Raw genomic sequence first — 12,451 nt, 5'->3', positions numbered from 1 at the left:
CCACTCACAGCCCACCCATCTGACCACTTAAATCTGTCCGCTCACAGCCCACCCACCTGACCACTTAACTCTGTCCGCTCACAGCCCACCCATCTGACCACTTAAATCTGTCCACTCACAGCCCACCCATCTGACCACTTAACTCTGTCCACCCACCTGACCACTTAAATCTGTCCACTCACAGCCCACCCATCTGACCACTTAACTCTCTCCGCTCACAGCCCACCCATCTGACCACTTAACTCTGTCCACTCACAGCCCACCCATCTGACCACTTAACTCTGTCCGCTCACAGCCCACCCATCTGACCACTTAACTCTGTCCACTCACAGCCCACCCATCTGGCCACTTAAATCTGTCCACTCACAGCCCACCCACCTGACCACTTAACTCTGTCTGCTCACAGCCCACCCATCTGACCACTTAACTCTGTCCACTCACAGCCCACCCATCTGACCACTTGACTCTGTCCACTCACAGCCCACCCATCTGACCACTTAACTCTGTCCACTCACAGCCCACCCAACTGACCACTTAACTCTGTCCGCTCACAGCCCACCCATCTGACCACTTAACTCTGTCCACTCACAGCCCACCCAACTGACCACTTAACTGTCCACTCACAGCCCACCCAACTGACCACTTAACTGTCCACTCACAGCCCACCCATCTGACCACTTAACTGTCCACTCACAGCCCACCCATCTGACCACTTAACTCTGTCCGCAAACAGCCCACCCATCTGACCACTTAACTTGCTTGTGGCTAAATAGTATCCACATTGGATCCAGTTGGAACCGTTTTGGACACACCTGTACAAGGTTTCCACCAAAATAGTCAACAGTGTCCTCCTAATGGTCACAAGTTAACCTGGTCCTCGTGGAGTTTTCAATTATCTTGTCAGGTTTGTAGCCAAAGAGAAAATTCCACCTGTGTTGAATAACATCATCTTAGGTTGTACAGCTGCAATGTTTCTTGAGTTTGTGTGTGTCAGTGTGGTCTTGATTATGAATTAACTATTGGATACAGTCGAAGGGGAGTTGAAGAATTTAAATAAATGGTTTGATATAAATAAGCTATCACCACTGAATGTAAGCAAAACTACATTTATTGTGTTTGGAAACCGTACAATAAGTGAGGACATCAAACTCAGGATTGACTCAGTAGAATAGAAAGAGTGTGGGAGAACAAATTCTTGGGAGTAATCATTGACAATAAACTAAATTGGAAACCTCATATAAAGTACATAAATATAAGGGTTTTTTATGATAAGTGGAACATGAGTGGCAACAAAAGCTAATGTTATGAGCTAACTGGAGCTACAGGAGCTTGCTGAACCTGGCAGTTATGACTGAGTCATTCTTGTTTTAAAGGAGGTTGTACTACGAGCTACATCAAATATAACTCACTGCTTGCCTCTACATGCCTTAATAATGATTGACTTTAATTCTAAATGAAGATCTTGGAGAATGTGGATGTTACTCTTTAATACTGTGTAGGTACATCTAACATACATTCATACAGATAGACATTCCGCTAATTATATTATAACGGAATGTCTGTCTGACTGTCTGTATATGCATGTCTGTACGAAACACTGTCGCTGCTACTACTCACTGGCTGCACCATAGTGCTGCCAACGAATATTCTATATCCGAATATATTTTCGAATAAAAAATATATATGAATAACCGAATATATAAAATTAAGGTTTGAATTAAAAATAATAATAAAAATTATATTTTTTATTTATTATTATTATTAGTTTTCGCGAGACGGTGCCATGGGTAAGCGACGCGTTGTGAGCTTGTAGATTAGTTATATTTGCCACGCGACACGCCGACACCGGCATACATTAAAGAATAAATCAGCTGCCTCGTACTCTTCCTAAACGCAGACTACCGTACGCAGCGCAGCCTGCGTAGTGAGCACAGGGCGGGCGGGGCCGCGGGAGCCTTTTACGTTCTTTGCGCAGTGGGTGTACGCTGCTCAGAAGGGTGAAATCTTCCGTCAACAGCGTATCTACTATCTAGTGATCAGAATCTGGGTCGGTGTTGTTTCGGACAGACAGATCTATCACTCATCAATCTTCAATCATGAAGCGACTTTATCCTTCAGGAAATTATAAAAAGGCAGCAGCAGCAATGCAGTGTTCTGTTCTGTGAATTGATACTGCCTCCGTGCCTCGTTTTGATAAGGCTGTGTGGTAGGATTGCTCATTTAAGGAAAAAAAAGTTTTTCTGGAGAAGGGAGAATGCATGCGTTCTGTTCCAACTCGGTTTTCAGCAGCACCAATGCGCGGAGAGAGAGTTGCGCCAGCAATGCAATCTTAAATGTTATGTCTCAGGTTGTATTGGTGTAAATATAATTATTAATAAATCCGAATGGCTCGAATTGAAATCCGAAATCCAAATGGGTCGAATTGCTCGAATCCACGTGGGTTTTTAAAACGAATATCCGAATGTAATTTTTGGACAATTCCGGCAGCACTACTGCACCAATGGCTCTGAATTTCCACCCAGACATTGACCATAACATTACGGAGGTCTTAAAGAGGCCCTTTTTAAATGTAACACATTCTCCCCATATAGGCCATGCCCATTTGTGTCTAGAAAGATTTTCCACCAACTTTCTTCAAAACATAGAATCGGTACACATGATCTCTGCACCTATCTGATTAAAACACCCCAGGCAGAATTTTGATAGTCCGTATCGTTCGGCCGTAATCGGCTTCTGAAGTTAGTGGGAGGGGCCTTTATTACAAAAATACCACAAATCACGAACGGAATGTCCAATGCACAAATGTTAAATTTTTATCACATGTCGAGGGTTGTTGATTCAACAGAGAGCCAAAAGAGATTCCATTTTCATCCATAGGGGGCGCCGCAAATGCGACAAATGTAAACGCTTGTTGCAAATACATGATTTTGCAACAAGGGGTGACTTGACATTGTAATAGGCTAGCAAAATCAGTGTGAGGGGCCTATATTTCCGAAGGCGATTGAGGCAACCATATAGACATATTTTTTCCATTTTTTCTCATGTGATCAGTGACAGAGTGACCTTCCCTCTGTCACTGATCACATGACCCCTAGTTCTAGACCTCCAGTTTCCCTGATAGGACGTATCGCGCGGAAGGAACACGTTATTCAAACCAGTTCCTTTCCCCTCCATCAGGCCAGGGGGAGGCAGTATAGAGCCCAGGATTACTAGATGTCTTTTGTGAGGGTTCCAACTTACTAGGGGACACGCAGAGAACATGCAAACTATTTTTTATTATTTCCACGAAAATTCCCCTATAAAGGGGCATGTTTGTTTTCCACTTAAGGTACACAGCTTCAGCACAGCTTCAGCTAATCAATAGCCTGAGCTAACGTGTTAGGTTTCTGGTCTAGAGGGGCGGGTCGCGGCTGAGATTTGCGCACGCCCTGATTGGATCTCATCGATCTGTCCGTCACCCCCGGCCCCTCCTCTCCCCCCTAGTGCAGCGCTACGTCACATAATTTGGAGCGACGCCCACCCGGAAGGGTTGACTCCCACTTTTAGACCAGAGCGGCCAATGCGTTCCTCCAGGCTTTCAATTTTTGCACCAACAAAAATGAAAGCCTGGTACCGAGGCTAGCTAATCAATAATGGCTATGCTTTTTTAGGGTGTGTTCATACTGTCCATCATGCTTGCACATTAGCATGCCTTGGCTTGGACACCTATGGAAATCTACCACTCTCATTATTTATTTGTTTGGTTTAGCTGGGTTTTTTGTTTTGAATCTGCTGTAGTTTTTAACCTGAACTGGAAAACAAATAAAGTCCACCTGGGCTTTCATTCCCCTATCAAGGGACTTACTGTACATCGTAAAAAGTAAGACAAAGATACAGTATACAGTATATAAATAATAATAGCAGATAAGAGTATAAATGGTTAATTACTGATATGGAAGAGGAACAGTTGTTCTGTGTTTCACTCACATCTGGATCATATCGTCTGGAATCTGTGCTGGAGCTCAGCAGGAGGAAACATCCTGGAAATGATTCTCACACAGAGAAGAGTCTCTTTCTGTCTGTCTGTCTGTCTGTCTGTCTGTCTGTCTGTCTGTCTGTCTGTCTGTCTGTCTGTCTGTCTCTATCTCTCCAGAAATGTAAATGACAAGTAGTTAAATGTGTTAAAGGAATTTTAAGACATTAAGAATTTTTATCTTCACAATGTTCAACTCTGAATTAAGTATTGAGCTGTGCAGGCAAGTGAAATGCATAATGGTGCCGTTGACATGCTTTAAAACAGGTTGGCACCATGGTTTTGGTATGATGCAGGGGAAAGGTATTATAACTAAGCATGTAATGATACACTCCACTCACGATACGATATGATGTTCATGTTACGATTTTTCACGACATTTTAAACACAAATTTATTTTCCAGACAAATGACTGAAAAATGTTATGATTTATCAGCTCCCCTCTGCAGGCCTCTACTACTGAAAGTGACTGCATGAAGTCTGTCTCATTTCTCTCCAAAAGCACTTGAATATGATGGAATATGATTAAAGCTCACACTTCAAATCGATTTTAAAATTTTATTTTATTATCGATATACGATATATCGTTACATGCCTAATTATAACATTTGGGTAATTTGCAGGCGGAATGCATTATAACATCTTGCCAATATAGTGCCAACATCTTACAACATGTTGGCATAGACTTAGTGCAGGTGAAATACATTATAACATGTTGGGATAGTGCAGGTGAAATGCATTACAACATCTCGCAGTGCAAAATGTTGGGTATGATGCCGATGCAGTTGAAATGTTTTGTTTGCATGATTCACCAGTGCAAGAACACAACACTGGCAGTTTGTTGTGCATGTAAACACAATACTGTAGCCAGTGAAATAGGCTTTATTTACATATCTGGACCAAACATGTGGACTTTGTCATGAAATAATTAGTTAGAACGTATTGTGTAAATTGTTTATCAGTGATGATAATCAATATAACAGCCCTGCACCCTAGCCAACGCTCCAAGGACATGATCCACCCCTACACCCCTTCCCGCACACTTAGATCAGCGGACACAGGATGTCTGTCCGAACCTTCCTCAAAACACCCTGGCCAACGCTCCACACGTCCTGGACTCTTCTCTCTCCTGGCTCCCAAGCTGTGGAATGACCTCTGTCGGGACTGAAGACTCACTCCACATTTTCCAACAGTCTGAAAATTCACCTCTTCAGAATCCACCACTCTTTAAAATGGCCCTTAGGAGATGTAACCTGCTCAGTGGCATTGTGGTTAGTCCGCCCTGAGACTGGAAGGTCGGGGTTCGATGATCCCTGGCCAGATCTTACCAAAGGCTGAAAGGGTTGGATTGGGATAAGACCCTGCAACATATTCGCGTCATGTCCAGGGGGTGTACTTGTACATCATGTCCAGGGTATGTACTTCTGTCTTGTGCATCAAGCTGCCTCACGCTACAGAAACAGGAGATATAATTAGCTCCTGCCCTATGGCCCTCATGGCTCGGCAAGGCTTACTTTACTTACTTAAGAGATGTAGTGTAAAGGCAGGGCATTGTTCCATGTTAAGCTACCCTGTACTGGACATTTTGTCCGAATGTGGTGCATCTGTGCACCTCACACTCATAATCCTCTCTAGTGGTTGAGCTGGTGCCAATCTCACTGCCAGTCTCTTTATGAACAACCCCCATACCAGGGGAGGCAGGCAGTCCATGTCTCCTCTTTATGAACAACCCCCATACCAGGGGAGGAAGGCAGTCCATGTCTCCTCTTTATGAACAACCCCCATACCAGGGGAGGCAGGCAGTCCATGTCTCCTCTTTATGAACAACCCCCATACCAGGGGGGGCAGGCAGTCCATGCAAACCAGGACGTGTGTCCGAACTGCCCAAAGCCCTCCTATGAGACACAGACTGAGTAGGAAAGAATTGTGGTGTTTTATCATGAACATTAGTGAGGACCAATTATATGAAGAGATGTTGAAAAGTAGTGAAGTGGTCCTTTAATAATTACCACAAATGTACAGAATGTTGTTTTGATACCATGGTATCTAGCATTGATGTTTACCTGGAATTCTAGTTACTTTGTTACTTTATTGTATTCTTTGCACAATATTGACATAACTATTTAAGCCGTGGTTTGTTGATTAGAGTTCCTGTTATTTAGTCTGATCTTTGGAAGTCACTCTGGATGGCCTGAAAAATACCTATATTGTAAATGCATGCATTCAGACAGACTACATATGTACATACTTACTGTATTGTACTATACCCACATATACAGTACCACCACATACTATAGGGTTTTATCATAGTGACTAAATACTGGCTGGCTTGTGTGGTCTGCATATAAAATCTAATAGTAGGGTGCAAATCGTGTGTGTGTGTGTGTGTGTGTGTGTGTGTGTGTGTGTGTGTGTGTGTGTGTGTGTGTGTGTGTGTGTGTGTGTGTGTGTGTGTGTGTGTGTGTGTGTGTGTGTGTGTGTGTGTGTGTGTGTGTGTGTGTGTGTGTGTGTGTGTGTGTGTGTGTGTGTGTGTGTGTGTGTGTGTGTGTGTGTGTGAGAGACACTACTGTAGTAGACAGGAGTGGAAAGTGTCCATCTGGAAACTTTAATGAACTGAAGTGACTTGGAACACTGACGTGTAGACCCAAAACGTGTGTGTGTGTGTGTGTGTGTGTGTGAGCGCGCGCGCGCCTGTCTGTCTTTCTCAGGTGTAGTTCTCACTTTAAATCACAGATCTCCTCTGCTACAGTAAAGTATGTAACTCTTCTGCTACAGTACAGTACGTATGTAACTTGCGGTGCATTTGTAAACTCACTCAGACTACAGTGTAAGCACTCTGTCTTCAGTCATACATTTGACCAATTGATTTAATCGTTTTTTTAAGTCGAGTTTTGGTGGGAAAATATGATACTTATTTTCTTATGTTTCCATGTCATTATAGGCAACACATTAAATGTAAATCTACAAGCTATACGTTATTTTTGCACACCACCGTTGTACAACAAACTAGAAGTGGTTAATCAGACTAACCAAATTGGTAAAATGTATAATCGACCAGTCGATTGTACATAATCTATTAGATTTTCACGTTGATTCATTGATAAAAAAATATTAAGTCTAATAATAGATTATATATTATATATTATTATATATAAATATTAATATTAAGTCTAATAATGAATTAATAAAAATCACACCAGTGTGAAGTGAGTGGTGCAACTCCGTGTGGAGGTCCCCGGGGGGTCCACGGAAGTTCCAGACCCACAGGAACGCGGCCAGGGTGCTGGCCCGGTTCCCGCAAGCCACCCTGCTTCCGAAACAGTCGAGAAATGACAGTTACCATGTGGGGGTCCCCGGGGGGTCCCCAGAACATCCAGACCACCAGGAACGTTCCCAGGGGGCTGGCCCGGTTCCGGCGAGCCGCCCTGCTTCCGAGAAGGTCGAGAAATGACAGAGTTACCAACCAAGCTATTTTCGTGCTTGGACAGACATACCCAGGGGCACACATAGCTGTGTAATGGAGTGGTTGCACTACTCAAAATCGAAATAGGATAGTTGTTGCCCTAATCTGATTCCACAACCGATAATAGTACTTTTTTGTATCAATATAACTAACTATAACAAACTATGATGTGGTTACTTGTTTGTGCAGGGTGGAGGAGAACAATGATCTGCTGCTGCTGTTCAGAACTATACGCAGGTACTGTCAGAGACGAGCTGAGAGATGCACAACCTACCAAGGCTTCCAGGTAGGAGTACACGCATGCATGCACACACACACACACACACACACACTGATGCGTGCGCTACCTTTGCCTGCTGGCATGGGGTCCGTATTGTTTGAGTGCAGTGTTCATTGCACTTACGTAGCGTCATGCTACAGTAGCTAGTACTCACAGAGTACCTTGATGTCTGTGTAATGCCCGGGATTCGTGTGGAAAACCAATGTCTTAACCACTTGTTTAGGGAATTTTTAGCTTTTGGTCATCAGTCAGAGGCTCTGAGAGCCACTGTACCAGTTTGGTTTAACGGTTAACCAGTTTCTTTTACTGGGTTGCTTGTTTTTTTTCTGTCTTTACTGGTCTGTAGATGTGGATTGTTACTTTCTCCACTTTAAGCTTTGTTTCGCTGTGTCTTTACTGGTCTATAGATGTGGATTGTTACAATCAATTGTCCAATGTAGTCCTCACCAGGGTTCTGTGCTGTTCTCAGGTCAGATTTCTCTGTTTAACAGATAAGATGGTTGGTCTCAGAGGTCATGCATCAGGTTGTGTCCATTCGGTTGGTTGACACTGATGGAAGCTTTCTTTCTTTCTTTCTTTCTTTCTTTCTTTCTTTCTTTCTTTCTTTCTTTCTTTCTTTCTTTCTTTCTTTCTTTCTTTCTTTCTTTCTTTCTTTCTTTCTTTCTTTCTTTACTTTCTTTCATAAACACAATCGAATGTCATCACACCCTGTGCTGTAGCTACAGTACACTCTAGTGAGTCTATACAATCTTGAGTTCTATCAAATGACATTAATTGTCGCTTTAAAGAGTAAAGTGTAAACTAGTTGATGTGAGGGGAGCCTCACTCTTACACTTGAAGGAATAGTTCAGATTCTTTTTTAATTAAGCTGTATAAAATACTTTTGGTGAAATTTTAAGTAGTTCCGGTCATTTTATGGGCACAGGGGGCCACGCATTAAAAGTAAATTAATCCACAAAACTAACGTAATTTGTATAATAATTTCTAAAATATTAGTGCAACTTTCGTTCATTTTTTACCCCTCTATCACACGTTTTTTGTGTCCATATCACTACGCCCAAAAAATAGTTCCATGTGATAGAGGGGTCAAACTCAAAGTTGAACGAAAGTTGCGCTAATATGCAAATATATTGCAAATATATTCACAGTGCAAACCAGTGAAAGGGAGGATTTTCAAACCTTAAGTCCGACTCTAGAATCGCTGTCCTTGGTGGATGTTCTGCCATCCACATTTCGGATTTAATTTGTGCCTTTGTACCGCGACGCTGCCGCCATGTAAAAGCTTCTGACGAAAGGTAAAGAGTGTGTGCCAATGTCGTTATATATCAACAAGGATAGGACGATAAAAAAAAGATTAGTCTGATGACCGTCTTGATCGTAGGCTGTGTCTGTATCACAAATTACTTTAGAACTTTAGTTAAACTTTCAGAGTGACGCATTACTTTACCTGTGTTAGCTATAGGGAATAGGGATGTCCCGATACGTTTTTTTGCTCCCGATTTTATAGAGCACAATTATGCCATATCACATCACAATAGTATAGTATCCCAAATCACAGACAATATCCAATCTAATATCATAATATGGATATAATTAAGCAATAAGCCACGAGAGGTCTCAGGTTACCGGGTATTTTACACTGCCTGGGAGCGTAGGCAGACCCGAGGCGCAGCCGAGGGTCTTCTACCTCGTAAAGCAATCAAGCGCTCCCCTTCCCCAGTTCAGCTACAAGGCTGCAGTTTGATACAAAGTGATTGAAGGAGTGGGTTATCGGTGAAATTTACACCGGTCACGTGACGGTAACCAGCCAATCAGAATGAAGTATTGGGACTACCTGTTTTAGAATATTGATACTAGGCATGTCCCGATCCGATTCCGATCATTTGAAAATGACGTGATGTAATCCCTTGGTGTTACATTAGCAACGGAAATAGGCTACAAGCTTGAGGCTACCGGCTACAGCTCGTAGTGACTGATGCGTTCCGCCTGTCCCCGCACCCGTTAACTTATAAAAGTACATTTTCCCACCCGTTTTCACCCCTCAAACTCGGATCCATGGATACCTGACCCGTTGCAGGACTCTGGCCTGAGTCCTGTAAAAGCTGACATTTCTGTGTATTTCTGTGCATTTATATACAGTATAAGTGTACGCCCGATGATGTCAAACGTCATAAAGAAATAGGGGTTTTTTGTATATTTTACGTCTAATAGGACAAACAGCTGATCTGTAACTCACAATCCATTGCAAGCTTATAGATATTTTGAAACATTTGAATATTTTTGAATAATCTTTATCCACTTTTTAATAAAAAAAACGCATCTTTCATTATTATTTTCCCAATGATATATTTCACGTGATGTCTTCATATGAGGGGAGATACATCTGAGAAGCTTCTATAACTCCAAGCCCAGAGTTGGAAGAAGTCATAAACAAATGTAGATAAGTACATGTACAGCTGTGTGAGGAACAGCCTCATGGTAAATGTCCAGACAGGACTCCGCTGATTAGTGTGGGCAGAACGTCAAGCAGAAAATCAAACTGCTGGAGCAATATGGAACCTATTCTTGTGTTTACTTGGACGAGGGAGTGAGGGGGGAAGGGGGGTTGGGGGACGGGGACGGGGGGGGGGCACTAGCCAAGTTGGCTCAGCTAAAGGAAGATTAACCCACATTTTCCATACCGGCCCAAGCGCTGCTAAAATGGCTGAATCGTAGATGTTTGCCTGCCAGGAATGTTATTATTACGGAGAAAAAGGCAGTTCAACATTTGAAAACTGGTTCCCCACACACACACATACACATGCTGTGTGTGTGTGTTGTTACTTTATTGGTCTGTGTGGAAAGTTAGTTGTTTTTTTGTCAGCACAAAAAAAATGCACAAAAACATACAGAACCAAAAGAGTTTCCATAACATTGCTGCGGCTGGGCAGTAACATTCTATCTCCATATTTGATCTTCTTTTTTTTCATGAAATGCCCTATTTAAATGCCCTATTTTATAATTTGCAAAAGTAGTGAAAATAGTCAAACTACAAGATCTGTAGATTTTAGATATGTGGTTTTAGTCTTTAGGTTGAACATGGCTAACTCTCTGTGGGTTTTTATAACCCAAGTTTTGGACAAATGGCCTAGACGAATTGGACTAGTTTGTTTTTAAGTTTTAAATTTTAAATATGTAAGATTGCCGCCTTCACTACCGTAAATGGTGCATTTATATAGCGCCTTTATCCAATGCGCTTTACATAGATTGTGCATTACATTCACCCATTCACAGTTTCACACACACATTCATACACCGCCTGAAAATGCCCATGCAAGGCACCAACCAGCACATCAGGAGCAATTAGGGGTTCAGTGTCTTGCACAAGGACATTTCGACACTAACTCTGGGGGAGCCCGGGTTCGAACTGGCAACCTTGCGGTTATCATCCGGCCACTCTACCCCTGACCCACTGCTGCACCGTCTACATAGCTCTCGGTTGCTAGGCGATCCGATAAACAAGAAATGGTCCACTTCAATGTTAACTGGATTTTTAAAACACATTTATGACTTTGTTTGTGATCGAAAATTTGGGGCAGAGGTTTGTCGTTTGCATCCAGGGAGTGTGTGTGCAAAGTTTGACATCGACCGGATTAGTGGTGCCAGAGATTAGCTGGTAACGGACGGATGGACACACACACACACACACGGACGGACGGACGGACGGAGGGCAAAACATACTCTCTCCCCATGCGGCGGCGGTGGCTCAGGGGTAGAGTGCCTGGATGGCAACCGTAAGGTTGCCAGTTCGAACTGGCTCTTTGGTTCCACGTGACTGGAACATACTGTAGGTTCTATATTTTCCCATTTTCTGCAAAATAATGGTTTTGGACTTACAAGGTTTACACCCGACAGCGACGATTATATTACAAACGTATGACTGTCTTGTCTGTCTGCATGTGGAAAGATGTTTGACACAGACTGTACACACAATGTCTTCAATACCAAACACCATGCTGACTTAAATGAGCCTCATCCAACAGAACAAACACACAGATGCCAAAACACATATGACTCATTATGAGATTACATTTCAAGTTAAAATGACCACATATAAAGCAGCGTTGACTGATGATGGCACTCAGTGGGAACACAGGCATAATTGGCTCTTTAGTGGAAAGTCAGACAATTTTGAAATATCGCTTTTTCATATGCTTGCCCATTGACTTCAATTAATTCCTTCAGAACCTGAACTTGACGTTTTTCGTGCTCTCCCTGTTTATGTGGCATGGTTACAGTGCTTAACCAGGTTACAACCGGTTACCAGGATACAATCAGCAACATAATGTGCTTTCGGCCTGTTGGAATTAGTAGCAGTGAGCACCGTAGCGCATTCTGATGCCTCAGACGGGTGGAATAGGAACTGCACTGTTAGCGGATTTAGAACCAGCTAGTGTTATTGTCTCCGTCCGCCATAGCAAAAATATCATGTAAATCTGACAAAGGGGATAACGGCACAAGGAGATGATGTCTGTGAGTAAAATATTCTCTGGCACACACTACGATGTGGCAGACAAAAACTTTTTATCGTCCACACGGCAGCACAATATATACTCTATGTACTTGGACTGCTTTTTTCCATCAACACCAATAATTCTCTTCATCAAAAACAATTGAACTGCCATTTTTGGCAAGTGTTCCGTGGTTAAATATCTTA

At 42.6% G+C, this 12,451-nt stretch overlaps 1 protein-coding gene across 1 annotated transcript in view; it reads left to right on the top strand.

Moving 5' to 3' along the window:
* The window catches only part of cenpp (centromere protein P), a 114,587-nt gene that overhangs the window by 9,853 nt on the left and 92,283 nt on the right, over positions 1–12,451 (top strand). Inside the window, exon 4 of the mRNA XM_083771474.1 lies at positions 7,665–7,761. Within this exon, the coding sequence (XP_083627600.1) occupies positions 7,665–7,761 (97 nt within the window). The remainder of the gene's footprint in view (positions 1–7,664; positions 7,762–12,451) is intronic.

This window comes from Protomyctophum parallelum, assembly GCF_964188405.1.
Source record: "Protomyctophum parallelum genome assembly, chromosome: 8".
Lineage (NCBI taxonomy): Eukaryota > Metazoa > Chordata > Actinopteri > Myctophiformes > Myctophidae > Protomyctophum > Protomyctophum parallelum.
The sequence above is the reverse complement of the archived record's forward strand: the minus strand, read 5'-3'. Positions and strand labels throughout refer to the sequence as shown.